General features: G+C 50.1%; 3 protein-coding genes across 4 annotated transcripts; 2 read left to right on the forward strand and 1 right to left on the reverse strand.

Moving 5' to 3' along the window:
* Positions 1 to 755: 755 nt before the first annotated feature.
* Positions 756 to 4,155, reverse strand: Eif1ad (eukaryotic translation initiation factor 1A domain containing). 2 transcript variants are annotated; one of them, XM_041660763.1, is made up of 6 exons: positions 3,790 to 4,155; positions 2,729 to 2,947; positions 2,521 to 2,629; positions 2,253 to 2,361; positions 2,046 to 2,093; positions 756 to 1,073 (listed from the first exon to the last, which is right to left on the reverse strand). In XM_041660763.1, exons 2-6 carry the CDS (start codon positions 2,813 to 2,815, stop codon positions 920 to 922), a joined length of 507 nt encoding a protein of 168 aa, XP_041516697.1. In that variant the 5' UTR covers positions 2,816 to 2,947; positions 3,790 to 4,155; the 3' UTR covers positions 756 to 919. The 2 variants fall into 2 exon arrangements, with proteins under 2 accessions (XP_041516697.1, XP_041516696.1); XM_041660762.1 differs by having other exon boundaries at positions 3,721 to 4,153.
* Positions 4,156 to 4,224: 69 nt separating this feature from the next.
* On the forward strand, positions 4,225 to 7,025 carry Banf1 (BAF nuclear assembly factor 1). Its single transcript, XM_041660764.1, has 3 exons — positions 4,225 to 4,366; positions 4,991 to 5,129; positions 5,636 to 7,025. The coding sequence occupies exons 2-3, from the start codon at positions 5,007 to 5,009 to the stop codon at positions 5,780 to 5,782; spliced, it is 270 nt and encodes an 89-aa protein (XP_041516698.1). The 5' UTR covers positions 4,225 to 4,366; positions 4,991 to 5,006; the 3' UTR covers positions 5,783 to 7,025.
* Positions 7,026 to 20,969: 13,944 nt separating this feature from the next.
* Cst6 (cystatin E/M) lies at positions 20,970 to 22,795 on the forward strand. Its single transcript, XM_041662048.1, has 3 exons — positions 20,970 to 21,618; positions 22,170 to 22,295; positions 22,641 to 22,795. The coding sequence occupies exons 1-3, from the start codon at positions 21,379 to 21,381 to the stop codon at positions 22,722 to 22,724; spliced, it is 450 nt and encodes a 149-aa protein (XP_041517982.1). The 5' UTR covers positions 20,970 to 21,378; the 3' UTR covers positions 22,725 to 22,795.
* The last annotated feature ends 1,493 nt before the right edge of the window (positions 22,796 to 24,288 follow it).

Raw genomic sequence — 24,288 nt, forward strand, 5'->3', positions numbered from 1 at the left:
CCACTGAAGGGTCTTCTAGCTAAAGTAACAGGAGATCTACTCTAAAATGAGTACATGAAGGGAGGCCGCTGTGAGCAAAGGAATGAGGCACAATAGGCCTTTTGATGCTGCGGTACAAGGAATGGGGATGCTACAACAGCCAGGGACAGTGGCTCATACCCGTAATCCCAGCTCTTGGAGATTGAGGCAGGACAGCCGTTGAGTGGGTGAGCCCAAGCTACACAATGATTCCCAAGCAAGCCTGGGTTATAGAGACCATCTCAAGAAAAGACTATAGGAAAATTAATAGCCTCAGGAGATTAGCAAAACTCTGAAAATCAAGGACATGGCAAGGACAGAGATACCCTGACCAGACACGTTTGGAGATGACAGGTGGCTGAGGGAGAGAGGTGCACGGGCTGTCATTTACACAGCAGCAGACAGTAAGCAGTGCTACAGTAAGGGTAACTAGGAAGGAAGGGAAGCAGCTCACAAGGCACCATGGGATTTGTCCTAAACCGTGCTTAAGAGGCCCTAGGCCGCAACCTTAACTACTGGATCACTACTGAGTGTAAGCAGGTAATGACTGCTGTTAGTTAAGGAGGCACAGCACAGGGTGAGCTACCCAGTGCCCAGAGAGGTGCTATGAACAAGTCACACGGTGCAGATTCCAGCCAAACCCCAGTTCCATTCTACCCACAGGTGACCAAGGCCTCCACCAAGAAAGAGGGCTTCACCACGAGCTTCCCTAACACAGAGCCACTCGGACACCAGTGTTAAGTCATTACCCACCAGGGGTTTAATTCTTCTAGGTCAGTTCAGAAAGGGGCCATGCCCTGTCCCCATCCAAAAGAAAAGGCTTGCAGGGCAGCCTGGGAATGTCCAAGCCCTGATAAGCCAAGGGGTAGTCCCTGAGCAAGTAGAGAAGTGAGTCCTAGGCTCAGGCTGCCTCCTCTTCCTCCTCCTCGTCACTCTCCTCGTCACTCTCATGATACTGTCTGTGATTGGTGTTGACAAAGAGGTCAGAATCATCTTCAGAACTGGACTCTTCTCCTGACAGCTGTGGTTCAGTGGGGAGTTCTGGCTGACTCTGTCTGTGTGAGCGAAAGACATAGTAAGCAACATCTGGGAAAACCAGACCTATGACCCAGAGTTTCTGAAAATCAGGACCAGCATTTCAAACTGTCAGGAACCGGTACGGTTCGAAAAATCCAAGAGTCCAAAACGCTGATGTGGTAGCACATGCCCGGGATGTAGGAAGCTGAGGACGATGAGTTTGAGAGCTACATAATAAACAAGGAAACAGGAGGGGCTTCTGGAAGAAGAGGAACAGGAAAACCCACTAAGGATTACCTCCTACCCACCCCATCACTGGTTTCAGTAAGGAAGCAAAAACTAACTCTGCTAGCATCAGAGACGCAGGGAGCCCCCATTTCCAACAGCTGATGCGCTAAGCCAGAAGTCCACAACTTCCTAATGCTCCGACCCTTTCACACAGTTTCGCATGCTGTGATGACCCAAATCACAAAATTACTTCATAACTAATTTTCCTTTTATGGATCATAATGTAAATGTCTTATATGCAGGATATCTGACATGTGACTCTCAAAGGGGCTGAGACCTCCAGGTGGGAACTGATACACTCAGCATTGCCTTCCTTACTCTACATAATCCTCTTAGTTGAACTTGTTGTCTTTTTTTTTAATTTTTTTTTTTTTTTTAGAAAAAGTTTCATGTAGCTCAGGCTGGCTTTTGGACCTGTTACATGTAGACCACGCTGGTTCAAACTCCTGCTTCCACCTTATAATTGCCAGAATTACAGGCATGTGCTAGCATACCCAGTTAGGAATCTGTCTGAAGATATTAAACAACGCACCTGAGGACACTTGCCTAGTAAGCCAACCTGTAACGTGGAGCATGAGACTGTCAAGCCACACTCACAGCTACCCACTCCACTATGTATGCTCAAGTTCTCAACAGGAGAAAAGCAGGACCATCTTTTTCCTTCAGGCACCAAGGTGTGAACCTGTACTTTTGTCTTCCCTGGGCTGGGGCTTGCTCCTCACCTGTTCATATTGCTTTGTTTCTCAGTTACCTCAGAGAACGCTTCAGGCCTGTGAGAAGAGAAGAGTCAGGTCAGAACACAAAGAGAGACTCTCAGCAAACAAACATCTGTTTCCAAATGTCCCTCTTGGGAAGGCATAACCTCACCCCACCCCTGCCCCATTCCTTAGCAAGGAAGTCACTATCCCCAGAACCCAAGATTATCCTACCAGTGCCCCTCCTTCTGCAGAGAGCGCACGTGGTTCTTGCAGAGCACAAAAGAAATCTCAGCCTTCACTTTTTCTCCCTCTTCAATAGGGTCAACTATGAGGAAGTCCCCTGTAGGTGAAAAAGACAAAGGCGTTCCTGCATGAGGGAGAAAATCAGGAGCCGAGCATGGCCCTGTACTGTGGAGGGGTGCTTCTAACCTCTCTTGATTGATTAGAAAATCAAGAGCCAAGGCCTGGCCCTGTACTGCAGAGGGATATGGCTTCTAACCTCTTTTGATCCAGATGTTCTTGCGGTATTTGGAGGGCATGCTCACCAGGAAGCGCTGCCCTTCAGCTGTCTCTACCTCATGCAGATTGTTCCCAGGAGTCCTGAGGACCTGCTCCAGGAAAGACCAAGACTTAGGCATGTCATCAGTTAGAGCAAGCACACACTGCCCTGCACCGAGCCCTCCCACACGCAGCTCCAGCCCACTCACCTTTACTATCTGCTGCTGGTCCGAGGGCACCACGTGCTCCCCCAGCACCTCCCGCACCACATGCTTTCTCTTGGTGGCCTGAGACATGCTGGGCTCTGTCCAGGGCTGCTAGGGGGCCGAGACGGTCAGCTCTTCTTCCAGAGTTATTCTGATGGCACACTTAGAAGCCAGGACTGCTTTCAAGAGAAGCAGCCTTATGCGAGAAAGCACCTCCTTGCCCTGTTAAAAACATGAGCTTTACAGTACTGGACAATTTGCTCTTGCAAAGAATCCACATGCGGTTCCCAGCAATCACACAGGCTTACAACTGCCCCGACTCCAGCCCCAGGGGATCCAACGCCCTCCTTTGGAGACATACATCATGCAGGTAAAAACACTGATACACATTTAAAAAAAAAATCAAAAAAACAAACACAAGCTTTAGCCAGATGCTGGTGTACACTGTTATTCCTAGCACTTGGTAGGTAGAGGCAGACAGACAACTGTTGAGTTCGAGGTCAGCCTGGTCTACATAGGGAGATCCTGTCTCAAAAAGAGCAAACATGACCCAGCATCCACATCAGCTGATTCACAACCCACTCTAACTCTAATTCTAGGGGAATCCAATGCCCTTTTCTGGCCTCCAAGGGCACTTGGAGTAGCCACACACACAGCAAATCTTAACAAAACCACGAAACACGTTTTATAGTCTCAGTTGGGAGGTGGGGATGGCTCAAGCCTTTAACCTCAGTCCAGTCTTGCTGTTTTGAGACATGGTTTCTCTGTGAAACACTCCCGGCTGTCTTGAAACTCGCTTTGTAGACCAGGCTGGCCTCGAACTCAGAGACCCGCCTGCCTCTGCCTCCCGAGTGCTGGGATTAAAGGAGTGCGCCACTACCGCCCGGCTCAAATTTTTAATCTCAAAACTCTAATCCCAACCCACGGAGGCGGAGGCAAGCGGATCTCTAACACTCCGCGGAGCAGACGGACGCGGCGACCATCGCAGCACTCACCCCCTCGGCGTTACACAAGCTCGCTCGGTTTTCCAGGGTGACGCTGGAAGCAGCTAGTCCACGACTCACTTCAAGCCTCGCTAGACGGAAGCAGAGGGAGCGACTTGCAGGTGGTCACGACGGGGCGCAGGTCTGGACGCCGGGCCTCAGACTTCGGGTGTTCCTTAGCTTCCGTCAGGAGGCTGGAGGTAGCCCGGACTCCGAGGAACCCGCGACAATTGCACTTCCGGGGCTCTCAGTAGCCCTCCGGATGCCCCGCCCCTTCGCTGTCCGTTCCTTTAACTCGTCCCTCGAGCTAGTCAGGCAAACCTAAGTCTTTGCATTCCAGTTGCCGGGCCGGAAAAAGGTGGTAGTAGTCTCCTCGGCCTCACCAGGTGGGAAGGGCGGCCGGAGAAACAAGACCGCAGAAAGCAGCGCGGCTTCCTGTGAGGGACCGGAAAACAGCGATTCCTGTGGGCGTCGCGCTTAGCGGTTGCGCCTCAACTCTATGGTTATGGGTGGCTAGACGCGCCCAATTTGGGTATTTTTTGGAAGGCGGCTCATAAGGCGACCCGGAAGCGGAAGTCGAAGAACGTTCTAGTAGCTTGAGGTATCGGCGGGAGCTGCCGAGTAGCGCGAGCAGCCGTTACCAGAGCCGGAGCTGCCGGTGAGCGTGAGCGGCGAGGCAGGGCTCTGGGCTCCGGGCGGAGGGGGCGCGCCGCGGCGGGAGGGCGAGGAGCACTCATGGCCGTGGCGCGCCGTTGCAGCGTAGCCGCCCGGCCCTGCGGGAGAGGCGGTGCGGCGGCGCGTGGAGGAGGCGGGGCGGGGCGGGGCGGCGCGCTCGGGGCGGAGCCTGCGGCCCGGCGGAGCGGGTGCGCGGCGCTAGCTGGCCTCTGGAGGGCGGCACGGCCCGCGAGACTCCGTGTTTGCAATTCCTACCACGTGGTCGCAGCGGGGTCGGCGTGTGCCTAGCCAAGGTCACCGAGAGGGACAGCGTCGGGGCAGGCCCTGGCCGCTGTGTCTGGGAATCTTTGCGGTGCCCAGCGTGCGCCACCTGTTAGTGCAAGCTGGTCCTCTCCACCGGGTCAGTACCCAAACCAAAAAGTGGAGATTCCCCAATAGCGGGGGAAAGACTTCCCAGGCCCTCAGTTTGCTCAGGTGTGAAATAAGAGGAATCGAGGAAGCAGCCACAATAGCTGACCTAGGAGATTGCCCTTGGGAGTTGTGGTCTTCAGCCCTAACCTGCTTTTTTTTGTTTTTGTTTTTGTTTTTGTTTTTGGGGATTTCCCAGGTTAAACCTGATCAAGATGACAACTTCCCAAAAGCACCGAGACTTCGTGGCCGAGCCCATGGGGGAAAAGCCAGTGGGGAGCCTGGCCGGGATTGGTGAAGTCCTGGGCAAGAAGCTGGAGGAAAGGGGCTTTGATAAGGTGTGGCATGGCCACTAACGTCAGGGAGGGGTCCGAGTGAAAGTTGGCAACAGGTGTTTCCAAGCAAAAAAATTGGGAGTGAGGAAAGAGGGGTATGGGGAGGGCACGGACAGTAGTAGATAATTTGAAGTGGTTTGGGGGCATCTGGGAGACAAGGTCATTTTAGTGGTTAGGTTTTTTGCTGTTGTTTTGAGACAGGGCTTCTACCTCACAATTCCTGGGGTTAAAGGTGTACCCTACTGTGTCCCATCTTTTGGGTGTTTTCAGTGCCACAAAAGTGGAACTAGGTGTAGTGGGTCCTGGTTCTGACCCCAGCACTTGGGAGGTTGAGACAAGAGCATTGCATTTAATGCTAGTCTAGGCAGCAAAGCAAGAACTGTCTTAAAAATGGCCTTGCCTTCCCAAGGACTCACCAGCTGGCCCTGCCTAGCTTCAGAGATCTGGCCCCCTTAGGGTGTTGTTTTTAGCCCACGAGGCACTTAGCTGTGTGCCCTCCTGTCTTGCAGGCTTATGTGGTTCTTGGCCAGTTTCTGGTGCTAAAGAAAGACGAAGACCTCTTCCGAGAATGGCTGAAAGACACGTGTGGTGCCAATGCCAAGCAGTCCCGGGACTGCTTTGGGTGCCTTCGAGAATGGTGCGATGCCTTCTTGTAGTGCACTCTGGGGACTCCTCAGTCCCCCCAGCCACAGAACCTAGTCTCCAGAGTCAGCCGCTGGGTGGGGCTCCTCTCTGTCCCCATGAAGGAAAAGATTGCTGTTGTCACAGTCACCTCCTTTGTACTCCGGGGGTCTTTTGGGAGTTCTCTTCCCCACAGCCTTTCATCCATTTTGGAATTCTTGCCCTTGCATGCCTTTCCCCTCCTCCCCCTGCAGGTCGATGGCAACAGCTACCAGCTTTCCTGAATGGATTTCTGGCCCCTTTCTCCCTCCCTTCACCATCTGTTGGATGTCCTTTGGCTCCCCCCCCCCTTTTTTTGGCAAAAATAGTCACTCTCCTTAAATATTTCTAGATTAATAAAGTCAGTGGCCTTCCTAGTTGGTCTTCTGTGTTGGAAAGCAGGTGGACTGGGAGTTGTGTCTTCCCCAGGGTTGAACACATCTACCTCACTTCTTATCAGTGCAGACCGAAACTGGTGGCTTCCCTTTCCCCTCCCAAGAGGGAGCCACCCTAGCCATGTGGGCCTTGGGCAGGTGCCCTAGGTGTCCCAATTCCTAAATAATGTGGGAGAGACAGTGGGTTGATTTCTTCCTGGGAGCCAGGTAGGCTGTAGGCTTCCAGATGTCAACAGTTGGTCAAGCAGCACCTGGTGGAAAAGTCAGTAGGAGTCAAAGTTACCAGGAAGAGGGTGGATAGGATGTAGGTAAGAGGTCTCCTGCCAGTCATCATGTCATGTGCTCTCCGCCTCTGGGAAGAACGGATGGGACACTTGCTGTTTGTCCAGCTACCATAGCAATGAAATAGTTAAACGTGAAAACGAAATTCCTGTCCCACTGTTGTCAAGCTCATGTGAACAGCCTGAAACTGACATCTTTGTAAGCATTTTTAAATTATTTCATTTTGGAGAGGTGAAGAGATTTGGGGCTCAGAAAAGCAAATTTGCCCATGAACTTGCTGCAAGAAAATAGCCACTTGAACTCAGATTGTAATTTGGTAGACTGTTCTGTCATGGAACCAATGATCTCTGAGGCTCAGCTTCCTCATATGGGTGAGGGCTGTGGGGACCAGGTACAATCCTGCTTACACTCACTCCTGCTTGGTGTTCTTTCCACCAACAGAAAGTGTCACTGATGGGGGGGGATCCTGCCTCAAAGTGAAGTGTCAGGCTTTGTTGACTCCCCATGGGAAGCCTTGCCCTTTCTGAGGAGTGCAGGGAAGGGTGGAGAGGGAGTGGGAATGGGGATAACTATGTAAAATGAGAAAAAATTGTATTTAAAGATTCTTAATAAAAGAAAAAATGTAAAAAAATAAAACATCCCTGAGCAGTGACTTGGTAGTACAAATGCAGCTCATCCGAGTGCTGACCCCCCAGGAGAGCGAGGGTGACGGCACCAGACGAGAAAATCTTCATGATCTCATGGTGAAGAGAATATTAATAAGATGGTCTCTGTAAATACTAGAAAGTTAATCTGAAACTTGAATAAAGAGATGGGCACAGAGTGAGTGAGAGTATTTTTAATAACATACCAGAGCTGCTGTCAGAATGTCTGGGATTGGTAGATTGTGGTGGTGCATACTTCTATAATCAAGACTGGGAGGTGTGAGGATCTGAAGTTCAAGGTCATCCTCGCCTACAGAACAAGTTCCCAAACTAGTCTAGGGTCCATGAGATTCTATCTCCTAAAGAAAGTAGTCTGTGGAGATAGCTCAGGGAGTAAAACTTGCTCAAGTTCAAATCCATAGCACCCACATAAAAACTGGCATGGCTGCACATACCCGTAACACCGTCATCATTGCAGAGCAGGGGATCCAAGGAGGCCTCTAGCCTGACAGCTCAATTCTCAGCAAGTGAGGTGGAGAATGATAGTGGAGAATGCCTGACCTCTGACCTCCACATACATAGACAAAGGCATCACCCCCCACCACACACACAAGGAAAAGGGGAACGCAGGCTGGGGATGTACCTTTGTGGTAGAATGCCTAGCATTCATGAGGCCCTGGACTCAATCCCTAGTATTGCAAGAAGAGGACAGCATAGTATGGAACTTGGTTGAAAATCTGAAAGGCAGCCACAAGAGAGGATTTTAAAACTACGTGGAAAGGGTTCACTTTCATCAGAAATCAGAAAAATAAGTACCATTAACGCCTAGCTGATTGGCAAAAATCTAAGTCAGACAATACCAAGTGTTGAGCAGATGGAGCAACAGGAACTGATCTCTAGTTGGTGGGAGTAATTGCTATGAGCACTGTGGAAAAGCAGCTGAGTGTTATTTTGCAAAACTGACACACCCGGTGAGCCATCGATTCCATTCTTAGGACCGTGCCTGTAAGACTCCTGAGTACCTGCACCAGAACTTCAAGAAATGCCCACAGCTGCCTAGTCTGTGAGACCCTGCAGTGTAGGCTGGCAGATCCCAGTGTGAGCGTAAGTTCTTGGAACTGGACGGCAGGGAAAGTGAACCAGAGTAGTAGTTCAGAATCTCAGTGTGGGATATTGGACACAAAACCATGTGTCTGCCATGCTTTGGTAGTGCATGCCTTAATCCCAGCACTTAAGAGGCAGAGGCAGGCAGATCTATGTGAGTGCAAGGCTAGCCTGGTCTATAGAGCAAGTCTCAGGACAGACAAGACTATATATACCCTATCTTTTTTTTTAGGGGGGGGGTGTTGTGAGAGTAGCCTCGAACTCACAGAGATCCACTTGCCTCTGCCTCCCAAGTGCTGGGATTAAAGGTATGCACTGCCATTGCCTGACTGAGAACCCTTAAAAAAGCAAACAGCCAAAGCAAAACAAACAAAAACAAAACAAAAAACACAACAAAAGCAAAAAAGCACCAAAAACCCCATGTTGTTCTGTTATTAGGATTTCTGTGTTTGTATCTTGCTGTGTAGTCTTGGCTAGCCTGGTCCTCACTGTGTAGCCCAAGATGGCCTTAAGCTCACAGCATTTCTGCCTTAGCCTCCTGAATGCCAGGAGTACAGTCCTACACCTTGACCTGCTTCTGTTCACGATCAGAAGCAAATTCTTGCTTAGGAATTCTATGTAGATGGTAAGACTAGAAAGAAAACCAAGGAACTGCTTATTGCAAAAAATTAGTGATGGCCTTAGGAGTGTGGCGCTGCTGTAGCGCTTGCTCAGCACACACAAGACCCTGGATTTAACCCTGGCTCAAAGGGTTTGTCAGCAGGAAAGAGAGAGGAATCGCCAAAGCAATAATGGCCATCGTCTTTGGAGAAAACAGTTCAGTGATAACGGAGGACCTTGCAAATAGGGGGCGTTCTCATTTTCTGATCTCTGAGGTGATAAAATCGTCTGTAGTTATTGAATTGAACAGGTTTTTAGGTGTAACTAAATGGTAGAACTATTACTTACCTAGCGTGTGTTAAATTCTGGGTTCGATGTCTACCATCTCATACACAACGAGCATCTGTGTCAGGTGTCCTGTGTATTGGTGATATTTTAGAGCTATAGGAGAAAAGCAAACAAAAACGACATCCCGAGGAGTAGCAGGTGTGGCAGGCATGCCTGTAATCTGAACATCTGAGAAGCAGAAACGGGGTTTGAGAGTTCGAGACGCGCCTGGGCTCCATAATCAGATAGTCTCATAAAACAGTAAGACAAGACAAACCATGAAACAAAAACACGATCTGAGGCTCGACCAATCAGGTGATCAGTCAGAAACTGTTCTGACGTGGATATGGGTGAGAGCTCACTCAAAGCTGGGTCAAGGCAAAGTATCCAACCCACCCTGGAGTGGGTCTCAGGTACCCTCAGCAGGCGGCTACACTTCTACTTCCTATTGTGACCCTGTCTCAAAAGAAAAATAATTTTTTTCATAAAATATCTTTCCAAAGTCAAATGACTGTCAAAATCAATGACCAAAACTTGCCTAAATTTTAAAAACTGATTCCAGCCTTGAATCAAATACCTCACCTCTCCTTGCCAGGAGGGTAGGGAGCCAGAAGGCATAGTGGGTGCCTTTCATCACCCCTGTTTCAGAAAGATGAGCATCGGTGCCTCAGCTTCCTGCAGGGGCCAAGCCTCTGCTCCTCTGCAGCTCCCTACAAGAACCCCCCTTACTATATTTGACTGGGAGTGGGAAAAGCTAAAGGGAGAGATGTGGACAACCGGGCTGGACTCCCAAATACCCCTGACCTAACCTGCCTTGTTGCCAGCTGGTGGTGGCATCAAGCACTGACTCTGGACACGAGTGAGCGCACAACAGTGAAAGAAGGCTTGACTGTGTGCGCGTGTAACCCACTCCAGGGGGACTGCAGGACCCATGGGAGCAAGCGTGGTGGTGGAGACACTTCAGGTCATGGGCTTCTTCTTCCTCCTTCCCCTTCCTCTCTCCTCCTCTTCTTTTTCTTTGAGACAGGGTTTCTCTGTGTAGCCCTGACTGTCCTGGAACTTGCTCTGTGGACCAGGCTGGGCCTGACTTGAGAGAGTCACAAGATTCTGAAGGCTAGGCAGCCCCGCCCAGCCCAGCGCTGCTTCTTGCATTGCTTTATTCTGTGTGCTTCATTCACCCCGACCCTCACTCTGCTCCCAGTGACTCCCAGGACCCTACAGTTGACAGGGTACCCACGTCACCCCTGGCAGTCTGCTGTCCTGGCCCCAGCAGTACTGAACATACAGGGTTCAAGCCTATGATATGGACCCTCAAATATTCTAGAATCTCACACAGAGAGGACCACCCTCAAGCACTTCTAAGCAGAGCCACAGACTACCTCCATGTAGTGGGCCCTTCATATGTGTTGAGACTAAAGAGACACAGTCACAGAGGGACAACGATGCTCTAAGACTTCCCGGGCATTGGGTATCTGTGAGAACTCTGAAGGGAACCAGTACCTGATAATCTCAGCACGTAGGAGTACACCTGGTCCCGGATGAACCCAGTAGGTCTAGGACACTGAAGTCCATAAACACTCCTGTGCCTGCTGATGGCTTGAGGTGACTGCCTGTCCTTCAGAATCACAGGAGGCCATAAGGCTAGGACAGTCCACCTTCCATCCTCCTCAGAGGCACAATGTCTTGCCCTGGGAGAGACCTCTGGCAGGAGCTGGACACACAACCCCAGAGGAATAAAATCACATCTACTGAACCCGGAGGGGTGGGCTGAGTCCCCAGGAGAGATATCATTCAGAGGTACAGTTTATCAATTTGAGTGTGAGGGAGGGCAGGCACATGACAAAGCTCATGTAGAGGTCAGAGGACAGGTTGTGGGAGTTAGTTCTCTTCTTCCACCACGTGAGTCCCGGGATCAAGCTCAGTTCTTAGTGGTGACTGACGGCATCTTTACCTGCTGAGCCATTTTACCCTCAAGTGCAATATTTTGTGAGCACCTTACTTGACAGATGAAATCCTTCTTCATTCCTTTCCCAAAGGAATTCCTTAGCACAAAAGTCAGACAGACAGATACACAGAGAGACAGATAGATAGACAAGTGGACACACACAGACCCAGACGGAGAGAGAGACACCATGGACATGCCACAAAAATATCAACACAAGCCAGGTATGGTAACATACACCTTTAATCCCAGCACTCAGGAGGCAGAGACAGGTGGATCTCTGTGAGTTTGAGGCCAGCCTGGTCTACAGAGTGAGCTCCAGGACAGCCAGGGCTACATAGAGAAACCCTGTCGTGAAAAAACAAAAACAAACAAAACACACAAAACAACCCCAAAACAAAAACAAAAAAATCACAACAACAACAAAAACCCAAAGAAACAAACAAATCAACACCCACGGAAAGTCACCACAGGGCACACCCCAGAGAGACAATCCAAAGATGGGTGCATGGCTCCCAAGCTCAAAGCCCGAGCCTCTTGCCCCCTGCCAAAGGTGTGCTGCCCAGACACACAGCCACATTTGGGACAGGACACAGTGAGTAAGTGCTTTGTGAGCACTAAGCATCAGTAACGTCTGTCCAAGCTGGTGGTGTAGGGGTGGCATGAAAAGCACCCTATTTCGGGGGACTCTGTGACCACCACAGCCAGCATTGCAATGATCCCCAAGAGGCAAGAAGGCTGTTCAGCTCAGCACAGCTAAACAGCGAGTGTGATTCAAAATGTGAGAGACTTGGCTCCGAGCATCATGCCACAGCATTCCCTCTTCACAGGCCATGCCCTTCCTCCTGAGAGAATCCTCTGACCTCACTTTTGTCTGCTTCCATCCCCCAACTGTCCTCTCCCGGTCACCAGGTGCCTTAGGTTTTGACAGTTTCAGGTCCAGGCTAGGATCCTAGAGGCTGTGAGAGGAATGCCCTAGCAGTCAAATACAGTAGGTAAATATTGAGATAGTATTGAGAAAATGAAGAAAAGTAGTATGGCTCCTTTCACGCAAAGTTAAGAAGTTCAATCTTGCTTAGTGATCCAAACATGTATGATAAAACTCAATAAAAAGCAAGACGATGCATATTGCAGAGCCAATAGCGGTGTCAGGTATAGCTGCACATGCCCGAAATCCCAGCATGCATGGAGCAGGTGCAGGGGATGGACAGAGAGTACCAGGTTAGCTTGGCTACATATGGAGACAGTGTTTAAACAAAACAAAAGTCAATATTGAAGAAAAATCCATCATTATTATTTTTGGAAGTACAAGGAGGAAAAAGGCATAGGCTAGGACTGATCTCATGTCTTCCCTTTCTGTGCCTGTGTGGATAAGTGTCCGTGTTACTGTGCGTGAACATTTCTGGGAAGGCCAGAGATCAATGTGATGTGTCATCCTCAATCACTCTCCAACAGAGCTTTTGAAATAAGGTCTCTTACTGAATTCAGAGACCACTGGTTCTCTTAGACCAGTGGTTCTCAACCCGTGGGAGTCAAATGACCCTTTCACAGGGGTCACCTAAGACCATTGGGAAATACAGATATTTACATTATAATTCATAGTAGTATCAAAATTACAGTTATGGGATAGCAATGAAAGTAATTTTATGGTTGGAGGTCACTGCAACATGAGGAACTGTATTAAAGGGTCACAGCATTAGGAAGGTTGAGAACCACTGTGTTAGGCTGTCTGGCCAGCAAGGCCCTGGGCTCCTCTTGTCCCTGTGTCATTCATTACATGTGACTTTTTTGTTTGTTTGTTTGATTTGTTTTGTTTCGAGACAGGGTTTCTCTGTGTAGCATCTCTGGCTGTCCTGGAACTTGTTCTGTAGACCAGGCTGACCTTAAACTCACAGAGATCTGCCAGCCTCTCCTCCCAAGTGCTAGGATTAAGACATGTATGTATGTATGTATTTGTTATGTATACAATGTTCTGTCTGTGTGTATGCCTGAAGGCCAGAATAGGGCACCAGACCTCATTACAGATGATTGTGAGCCACCATGTGGTTGCTGGGAATTTAACTCAGGACCTTTGGAAGAGCAGGCAATGCTCTTAACCACTGAGCCATCTCTCCAGCCCCAAGCATTTTTTTTTAAAGATGTGATTGTTCATTATTTTTAAAAAATATTATTTTTAAATTATGTATTTGTTTATATTATGTGCATTGGTGTTTGCCTGCATGTGTGTCTTTGCTGCAGATATCAGAACTGGAGCTGGGGAGATACAGGCAGTGGTGAGCCACTCTGTAGATGCTGGGAATTGAACCCAGGTCCTCTGGAAGAGCAGTCAGTGCTCTTAACCACTGACATCTCTCCAGCTCCAAATGATTTACCTTTTATTATTTTATGTGCGTTCATGTTTTCCCTACACGTATGTCCATGTGAGGGTGTCGGATCCTCTGGAACTGGAGTTATAGACAGTTGTGAGTTGCCATGTGGGTGCTGGGAATTGAAATGGGGTCCTGTAAAAGTCAGTGCTCTTAAAGGTTGGCCATCTCTCCAGCTCTTTTTCCTTCTCTTCTCGTCTCGTCTCTCCTCTCCTCTCCTCTCCTCTCCTCCCCTCCCCTCCCCTCCCCTCCCCTCCCCTCCTCTCCTCTCCTCTCCTTTCCTCTCTCTTCCCCCCTTTTGTCCCTTCTCTTTCCTTCCCTTCCCTTTCTTTCCCTTCTCTTCTGCCCTCCTTTCTCCTCACCTCCCTTTTCTCTTCTGTTCTCTTCCCTTGTCCTCCCTCTTCTTTTGACTCAGAGGACTCATGAGCCCAGGCTAGCTTCACATTCGCTTTGTAGCTGAGAATGACCTTGAACTTCTGATCCTCCACGTCCAGCGTGTTGGGATTACAGGTGTGCTGAAAAACACCTGCTGTAGCAGCTCCATTTCTTGGCCTGAAGTCTAGAAATCTGTGTTGAATCTGTAATTGTTTGTCAAGAGAAACGTATGTTTTATGCCATTGTCATGGAACAACAGAAGTATAAAGAGAAACTATGGAGAAACAGCAGGAACACTTGTCTTGCATGGAGGTGAGGCTCAGTGAAGCAGGCAGTGTGTACAGCTCACCCTGGAAGGTGGCCATAGCCAGACCAGCTGTGGCTACAGGACCCCACCCCCACCCCCGATCCCCCCACCCTCCAGTCCCCAGCCACCTGGCGTCCAAACTGGTGGTATGAGCTTCTCTGGGCTTTCATTTATGTGGCTGCCATTTCCTTCACAGTTCAGGTATCAGCTGAGGCTGGGACAGACACACCATGCTGGTGCCCAACAGGCTGAAGAGGTCCTCTAATCTTTTAGAACATCAACTCAGGGAAAAAAACTGTAGCTTTGGCTTCCACTTGGAAAAGAATTTCAGAAGGAACCAGTATGAAGTAGATTTGGAGTTTAGTAAAAATAAAAAGGCACTCAGGGAAAGAATAAGGTGTAGCCGGGCGGCGGTGGCGCACACCTTTAATCCCAGCACTCGGGAGGCAGAGGCAGGCGGATCTCTGTGAGTTTGAGGCCAGCCTGGTCTACAAGAGCTAGTTCCAGGACAGGAACCAAAAGCTACGGAGAAACCCTGTCTCTAAAAATCAAAAAAAAAAAAAAAGAATAAGCTTATTCGGTTACTTTTATAAACTGGGTGGTTGTCCCTTTAATCCCAGCACTCGGGAGGCAGAAGCAGGTGGATCTCTGTGAGTTTGAAGCCAGGCTGGTCTACAGAGTGAGTTCCAGGACAGCCAGAGCTGTTACACAGAGAAACCCTATCCCAAAAAACAAACAAAAAATTTTAAAGAAGATTTATTTTTATTTATGTTTCTGTGCCACACGTTATGTGGGTGTCCTGAGAGGCTAGAAGAGTGCTTCAGAACCCCTGGAGCTGGAGTTACAGGAATTGGGGAGCTGCCTGTTGTGGGTGCTCAAGGAAAGGATAAGACACACCTAAATGTTGAGTAGGGGCTTTGTTTGACTTTTGTTTTTTTGTTCATTTTTATTTTATGTATGAGTGTTTTGTCTGCATGTCTGTGTGCTACATGAATGCCTGGTGTTTGCATACCGTGTTGGGGGGCTGATCAGATAGTTCAGCAGCTAAGAGCACTGGTTTCTCTTCCCTAGCACCCACGTGTGTCTTATAACCATCTGTAACTCCAATCCCAGGTGATCCAGTGCCTTCTTCCGGCCTCTGAGGTCACTGGACACACATGTGGTGTGCAGGCAACACAGTCTTACTTGAGGAATAGCTCCTCTCCGCAGCTCAGGCTCCTTTTGCTGGTCCTCACTAAGTGCCCTCATTTAGGGTGGAGCAGGCTGGTGCCGCAGTTGAACCTGAAGGCCTTTCCCTCCTCTTTCCTTTTTTCTCCTGATTGTTTTCCTTCACCATTTTCAGGAAGCTGCCTTCGTAATCCTCAAATTAATTCTTTTGGCAAGACTCTGGCCCTTCACTTGCTTGTTTACAATGAGGCCAACAGTATGCTGAGTGACCTAGACACTCCGCTTCCTTATGAACAGTCAGTGCCATGCTCTTGATATCTGCAGTGTCACCCTTCTCGGGGATTCTCAAGGATGTGGCCAAAGGAACAGCTCCATGTTTCCTAAAAGGCCTAGAGGACATAGGGTACCTCTCCCCTTTCTATTGTCTTGTCATTGTGGAGAGCTATTGGAAGATAGTCGCCACAGAAGAAAAATCAAAAACAAGAGAGGAAGGATTGGGAGGAAAGGAGGGAGGGGGAAGGGTGGTCAGGGTATAAAAATAAATGAACAAATAAAATAAATTTAAAAAGATTAAAAACAAACCAGGCAGTGGTGGTGCACAACTTTAATTCTAGCATTTAGGAGACAGAGGCAGGAGGATCTCTGTGAGTTTGAGACCAGCCTGATCTACAGAGTGAGTTCCAGGATAGCTAGGGCTGTTATACAAAGAAGCCCTGTCTCAAAAAAGCAAAAACAAAATAAAATAAAAATAGTTGTTGTTATTTTATGTGTTTGATTTTTGAGACAGGGTCTCTTTGGCTGTCCTGGGACTCGGCTATATAGATCAGGCTGGCCTCCAACTCACAGATATATCCTTCTGCCTTTGCCTCCACAGTGTTGGGGTTAAAGGCATATGCCACTATACCCAGCTGTTTTTACTTTATGAGTTTTTATGTGTATGAGTGTTCACCTGCATGTACGTCTGTGTACCACATGTGTGCAGTGCCAGAAGAGAGTGTTACATGCGCTAGAAATGGAGTTTCAGGAAGTTGTAAGTTGTCACGTGGGCGTGGAAGCTAAACCCCTGTCCCTGGAAAAGAAACAAGTTCTCATTACCTATGAGTTGTCTCTCGGGAAGGAGTGTGGTCTTCTTCAGGGAAAGTCACTAAAATAGGATTTCTGCTGAAATTCCTAGAAAACTGTAAGTTTACAGCCAGGAAAGGAGAAAGGCCCTGAGAAGATGCTAACTATGTTAGAATCCTTGATCCTCAACTGGTCAAAGACTTCATCTAACGCTGGCATGAGGGAGTCCTTTTCCTTTACATGTCTAGAACTTTCCCTATCTTCCTCTCTTGCCTCACCTGCATACATGACACTGTCACACAGTCCCAGTATGCCTAGGCAGGGCCTTGGTTAAGCCATAGCCTGTCCACACTGCAGCCCTAATTCTGCCAGCCTGTAGTCAGAGCCAAGCAGTGAAGACCTCTATCAAACGCTTCCCTGGCTCCAGTTTATATTGGTTACCTGGCTCTGTCCTCCTGGCTCTGTCCTCCTGGCTCTGTCCTCCTGGCTCTCTCCTAGACCCTGGTGGGACCCTGTGTGACAGGTTGTTTCCTAATCATTTGTCTTTCTGGCTCTCCCACAGGCTTTGTTTCTGAGGGATCCCTTGGGCCATGGGCTGTGCCTGAGACAGATTGGCAAGTCATGAACCTTTTATCAGCGCCCAGTATTGCAACCCACATAAGTTCCTGGATCAGTGCTGGGGCAGCAGGGGACAAAGAGCCTTTAGAGTGTACAGAATAATGAAGTGGCCTCTCACAGGGCCAGAGCTAACTCAGTTGACCTACCAAAGAGACCAAGGCTGACATGCTGGTCAGGGAGCAGAGGAGGAGGTTGTCTAGCATTTATATACAGTGTCCTGCAGGTTGGACCTACCCACCCACTGGCCTAAGGACATGGGTGAACCTCTCCTTCAGCCTCGTGCCCAGCCAGCACTCAGCCCCTCAGCCCCTCCAGTCTTTCGTGCTCGGCTGTGGCATGGAGCTTCTGGTGAACCAGCCCATGCATCCCAGGGCTTGGGGGATCTTTCCTTTCACCCTGGGAAGGAAGGAGCAGGGGCTGCCTAGATGAACATAACCCACAGCCCCTTCCTTACCCTGCCAGGTGGCAGTTGAGTAGTACTGGACACACGCAGTGGGAGCTGACAGTGTCCATCCTGATCGAGGTGTCCCCGCCATACAAAGATCAGGGCTCTCCGTGTGCCACTGCTGTCTCAGGATAAAGAGATAGGCCTTGTGCTCAACAAATCCCTCGTTACTCCCAGGGTTCTGAAGCAATTTGCTCCACTGCCCTGAGATGCATCTCTTCCGTTCCACAGAGCACAGATGGGAAACCTCAGCCAGCTGCAGAAGGGAGAAAGGCCCTGGCATTTAGGGGAACTCCTTCGTGAAGCCACGGCTGGATCGCAGGTGTCCCTTAGTCACTGTGGGGCCACAGGTGTCCTTGTTGTAAAGTTTTCTTTCCAGGATGTGGTGTGACAGAGAGAAGGAGCAGAGCCTGGCAGGTGGAGAGTCCTCCGCCTACTTGTAGGCCCAGGCAAGAGCATTCTAGGGACAGCAGTAAGGCCCTGGAGCGTCTGAGCCCAGCAAGAACGGTCTATGTGGTGTATCAAGATCTACTGGGCTAGTATTAGAGAAGAATGCTGTAGACAACCTATGTTGGGGGTCTCTGGGGGGTCCTGTGGCCAGTGAGGAAGGCCAATCATGAGCTTTACGGGAGGTCACAGAACGGGGCAGTACCCGTTAGGAGCAGTTCTCCACGCAGTGGACCTCATATCCCTGTGGAACAGCCTGGTGCTCATGTACCGGGATGCTGCTAGCATGTGGATGCTACCCCAGGTCCCGCTACCGACCCTTCCCCTGTGGGTGCATTTCTTAGTAGGAAGAAGCAATAGCCACTGCCCTGCAGAGCCACCCCAAGAATGAGCTCTCGGGTGCTAGCCAGGTGAATATAGCAAGAGCCCGGGATTGTTAATCACTGTTCCCCCACCTTCGTTCCCTCCAGGACTCAAGTTTAGTCAAATGACCCCAGATAAACTCTCTGAATCATGCATTTGTAAACAAGCCCAACCACCTTGTAAGAAGAGGCCAGGGTGTTGAAAAGTCCTTGGAAATTGCTAGATTGTGGTATCTAAGACCCCCTGACTTCACTGGCAGTGGTAGGTAGCATAGGTGTCAGTACTAGGGACTCATCTACTCTCAGGGGTCAGTAACGCGTGTAGAAGCCAGAACTCAGTAGTGGTTTCTTCATTTGCTCTCCTTATTTTCTGGGACAGAATCTCTCACTAAATCGGAAGCGCACAGTTCTGCCAGCCTGGCTGGCCAATGAACTCCAAGAACCTCCCTATCTACTTTGTGGGTGCTGCGGATCTGAACTCGGATCCACATGCTCGTGTGGTGGGCACCAAGCCATCTCCCCAGCCCCTCCACCTGAGGGATTTTTGAGGGAGCCATAGGAGGTACTGAGACTGGACTCCACGCCAGGTGAGCTGTGTGAGCTCGGAGCTGGGAGGCTCCCTGGCCGCTTGGAGCTGCTTCACTCGTGAGTCCCTTGTGAGTTGTCCTGTTTCTTGTACTACTTCCTCACCAGGGTCCCTCAACTCAGGGCCCCTGCCTGGTTAAGACTATAAGAATCAAATACATATATATATTTGATACAAAGCCTCACAAGTCTACGATGTAGCCCCGACCTGAAACTCACTCTGTAGACCAGGCTGGCCTTGAACTCACAGAGATCTGCCTGTTTCTGCTGCCCAGCGCTGGGATCACAGGTGGGAGACACCATGCCTCTCATTGGCAGTTTGTCTTTCGTGAGGGGCTGTCGGGTGGAGCAAGCGTGTAGCTGGATGGGGTGAAGATGGCACTCTGGGCTGGGAAATCACTGCCTCCTGACCCTGGCATTCGGAGGGTCTAGCATTGGGGGAAGGGTGTACTGTGTGTTATCCTTACCACAGCAGAGTTTCTAGTCAAATACTAATCGTCTGCCAGGAACTGAAAGCCCTGCTCCTTCCAAATCCCATTTAAGATCGCCAAGGAGGGCCAGTAAGATGGCTCGGGGGGGGGGGGGGGGGTTAAGATGTTTGCTACCAAGGCTGAAAACCTGGGTTCAAACATCAGAACTCATATGATAGAAGGAGGAACCAGCTCTGGAAAGATGACCTTGACCTTTGACCACCTACATGTACATGCAATGGCATATGTCCACTTCCTCCCCATGCAGAGAGGTATGAGCATCCCCCCTCCTCCTCCTCAAAAACAGGAAAAAAAAAGAAAAGAGGCAAGAAAGGGAATGAACTGGTTAAAAACAAACAAAATAAAAGACCCTTGGGGAAGGGAGCAGTGCCAAATCCCCAAGCAGTCACGGGGTTCTTCCAAAATACTATAGGATTTCTGAATTTGCTAGTACTCCTAGGGTATGCCCAGTGTCCCTGGCCTGGAACCACTGTTGTCAGAGCGGCTTTAGGAGGTGAGAATTGTCACTCCTTTCCCCACAGGACACTGAGGCCTGAGTGACTTATCCAAAGCCACCCAGTTAGTAAGATGGCAACTGGAAGGACACCCTCTCCTTTCAAATTCATTCTGGATTAAGAACATAGATTTTGTTTTGTTTTGTTTTTGTTTTTTAAAGACAGGGTTTCTCTGTATAATAGTCCTAGCTGTCCTGGAACTCACTCTGTAAACCAGCCTGGCCTCGAACTCACAGAGATCCACCTGCCTCTGCCTCCCGAGTGCTGGGATTAAAGGCATGAGCCACCACCGCCTGGCAAGAACACAGATTTGAAGCCAGGCAGTGGAGGCACACAGCCTTAATCCCAGCACTTGGGAGGCAGAGGCAGGTGGATCTCTGAGTTTGAGGCCAATCTGGTCTACAGAGCGAATTCCAGGACAGGCTCCAAAGCAGCACAGAGAAACTCTGTCTCGGAAAACAAAACAAAACAAAACCACAGATTTGAGCTGGTGCTGGTGGCATAGGCTTGTAATCCCTAACCTGAAGTTAGAGAGTCAAAGATTGAAGGCCTGCCTGGCTACAGAGCAAGGTCAGGTCAACTGGGAGACTGAACAAGACCCTGTCTGAAAAGGAGTAGAAAGAGGGCTGAAGATTACAGCACAGTGGTAAAGTTTTGCCCAGCAGACACGAGATCCTAAGTTCCAGCCCAACAAAACTAAATGGGGCTGTAGCGTCATTTGGTAGAGCACTTGTCTAACATGCGGGAAGCCCTGGATTAATTTTTCAGTGCCACGTAAAAATATGATGGTAATCCCAGTATGTGAAAGTAGAGGCCAGAAAAATCAGGAGTTCAAGGTCATCCTGAACTCCACAACAAGTTCAAGGTCAGCCTCGGACATAGAAAACCTTGTTTTATCACAGATGCACACACACACACACACACACACACACACACGTCCTCACTTGCTGGGGACCAGCTCATGTCTTTAAGCAATTAGTTCTCCCTTCTGTGTTGTTCCCACCTCTGCAAAGCGCAAGCTCTGGTGGCCCCATGTCGTGGTGGCTGTGAGAATTCAGTAGTGTGACTTCGGTAGTACGGACTCCTGTCTACCCACCTACTGTTTGCACATCACCCAGCTGCTTGGAGGCGCTTTGCTTATGTCAGTTCATTGAATCCTTAGGTTTATTTTCCAGAAGAAGAAATGGAGGCCCGAGGTTGCAATTTCTCTAAGAATTACAGCGCAAGAAAGCGACGGCCATAGCAAGATCTCAACCATAGCTGCTTTTGGCAGTTCACACTTCAGGTTCAGGGTCCTGTCCCTGCGGGTGGCCCTTGGCGCTGGTGAACTGTCACTGTCCTCTCCTTCCTGGATGGTAGGGATGACAGGCCAGCAACTTTACACGTAGAGGTTCTGGAACTTCTGCGCCACCCCTGGTCCTTCCAGGACTTAGGTGGGGGTGGTACACCCGCCTCCAGGCACCTGCAGCGGGCCCAGGCCTGCTAAGGGAAAAGGGCAGGTGGTGGGCGGAGCCGGGCGGGGCCCCGAGAGCCTGTAAAAGCCGCGCAGGATGGAGCTCTGGCACTGACATCTGTGGCTATGGAGCGTCCTCACTTCCAGCTGGCGATGGGCCTGGCCCTGCTCGCACTCTGCCTCCTGACTCTGTCCCCGGACGCCCGCGCCGAGCTGCGAAGCCGAAGGATCGGAGAACGCCAAAACCTGTCTCCCAACGATCCCCGGGTGCAGAGGGCCGCACAGGTCGCTGTGAGCACCTACAATATGGGCAGCAACAGCCTTTACTACTTCCGAGACACCAAAATCGTCGATGCAGCGTATCAGGTATAGTGGCTGCTGGTGGTGGGACAGAGTGGGACAGAGTGGCTGTGGAGAAGGAGAGGGACAGGGACAGGCCGGAGAGCTGATGGCCAGATACCAAACAGCACTAAGACAACTATGACGCCGAGCCCATTTTACAAAACAGTTGAAAACAAGCAAAAACGGACAAATGACAAAACCTACGGCAACCAGCGTTATCTAAATATAAAAAAAAATTCAGGATTCAATCATTTTTGGCATCACTAACCTCACTTCCCTAACCGTGTTAGATGGAGTGGGAGGGGCCCCAGGCAGAGCAGGTATCACCCGCCCGCCATTCTCCACATCTGCCCCAGTTACAGACAGGTGTACACAGGGGCTCTGCAACCTCCTGCGAGGCCTGCAGCTTTGCCTCGACCCCAGGTTACACCTAGAAGCCCCACCTCCACTCCGGGTCTGAATTCTTAGGTCAGAGTGTTGCATTTGCCAGAGGAAGTTGAAGACTTGGAGAGAAAGTGTAGACGCGTACCTCGGTTGGGCTCCCAGGTATCTCTGACCCGCCTGTCTTTTCCCAGCTGGTGGCTGGCCTCAAGTACTATCTGACTATGGACTTAGAGAGCACGGAGTGCAGAAAGACCAGAGTCTCTGGAGATCACATGGACCTCACCACCTGCCCTCTGGCCGCAGGCGTACAGCAAGAGGTAACAACATTGACCCCAGTCCAGCGCTCTGCAGCGTCTGAGGCCCTTAGCTTGCCCATCCTGACTTGTCTATCTGGCCAGGCAAAGGCCTGGATGGACCTGTCCTGTCTGGTCTTTGTGTGACTCAGGCCAGGGTGGGGTGCAGGGAGGAGAGATTGGGGTTTCTTCTTGGGGTGGGAGTTGCCTGATAGACCTGGGATCATCTCCTGACATCTGACTTCATGTTTGGGTATCACTGGTCATCTATCCCTGGATGCAGAGAGATGTGGCAGGCAGGAGGCTGACTGCTGGGAGGAGGAGGCTGGCACCAAGCTCACCTTCCTTGCCACTGTGTTCTCTCCTCAGAAGCTGCGCTGCAACTTTGAGCTCCTTGAAGTCCCCTGGAAGAACACCACTCAGCTTCTGAAGCATGACTGTAAGGTGGTGTAATCTGTCCCAGGGGACAGTGATGAGATTCCCATGGGAACCAGCACGGTGGTGGAGGGACCTCAGGGCCATGGGCCCCATCTGCTGAAATAAATTCTTAGCATGGCTTCTTGCATTGAGTTCTCCTGTGTATTCACTCATCCCAGCTCTCACTCAGCTCCTAGTGACTCTCAGAACTCTTCAGCTGACAGGCCCTCTGCCCTTACCCCCAGAGAGCCCCTGCTGACTGGCCTGAGGCAGTACTGAAGGTGCGTCCCTCAATAGGAAAGAGGTTCTTCAGACACATCCAGTAGTCTTGGAAGTAAGGGAGAAGGAATGTCACAGAAGAGGGATGATGGGCCAGGTGGTGGTGGCACAGACCTTTAGTGCCAGTGCTCAGCGGGCAGAGGCAGGCAGATCTCTGGGAGTTCGAGGCCAGCCTAGTCTACAAAGTGAGTTCCAAGACAGCCAGGGCTGTTACATAGAGAAATCCAGGTTCGAAAACAAACAACAAACAAAAAACTCAAAACCAATCAAACAAAAACAAAGGATGAAGCCCTGAGACTGTTACAGAGGGACGTCTGTGTGAACAGGACTGGCATCTCTTCCTGGGTTCATGCTGGAACTCTGACAGGGTGGATGGAGATGAGAAAAGATAGTCAGAAACTGCCGTCAGGAGGGCTGCAAGGGCTGATGACCCAGGCCAGCACGTTGATCTTTTCATTGTTCTCACATGAGGGAGTGGTACAGAGCGTCCGACAGCAGAATTACAGGGAGCTCACAATAATCTTTTCTCCCTTCAGCAAGGAACATTCTGGGACAGCAAACACAGCACTTCATGTCTCAGTGTCTGAAATGTTTGACCGCATACATAAGGGGGAATGTCAAGTTCCAACTTCAGCCTTTGAGGCCTTGGCACTAGTCCAGAGCTGGCCTTACAGGACATGATTCTGGCTACATTGAGGGGCCTCCAGGCAGTTTGCAATCCAGTCAGGCCCACACTATAAACACTTGAAGTCAAGCCCGCTAAACTCTCAGTACTCGGGAGTAGTGTAAGGCGTGCACCGATGTTCAGCTCTGTGGGCTCCAGGGCACTTGGCTCCTAGGTCACAAATATTCTCCTGCACACTGGTAGCAGGAAGTGACCTCCTCTCCATCAGCTCCCCATAGGCCAAGAGGCCGTGAAGTTAGGAACCTGCCTCTCGCATCCTCCCCAGAGGGATTTTCTCAGTGCTTTGCTTTGGGCAAGATTCCTAAAAAAACCTGGGCCCTGGGCGCTGGAACACCGGAGGGAGCAAGAGCCAGCCTGCTACCCTGGAGGGCGGCTTTCACAGGAGGCGGCAGGGTCCATCCAGTGTCCTGCTGGATTGGAGGAAACAGGTATTACGTTCTCTGTGGGCTTCGTTGTGGTTACAATTCCTGTCATACACATGGTCAAATGAAAGAGGTGGGGCCAGTCACATAAACCACTCAGGCGACATGCCCTGAAAATGCTAGAAACACAACCTAGAAACACACAAGTAGAGACAACAAGCAGAAAATACGTGCAGCAAGTAACCTAGAGATGAGCTCCCCAACCCTGCAAGTC

Source organism: Microtus oregoni, unplaced genomic scaffold, assembly GCF_018167655.1.
Source record: "Microtus oregoni isolate MIOR12 unplaced genomic scaffold, Mior012 000012F_ref0000307, whole genome shotgun sequence".
Lineage (NCBI taxonomy): Eukaryota > Metazoa > Chordata > Mammalia > Rodentia > Cricetidae > Microtus > Microtus oregoni.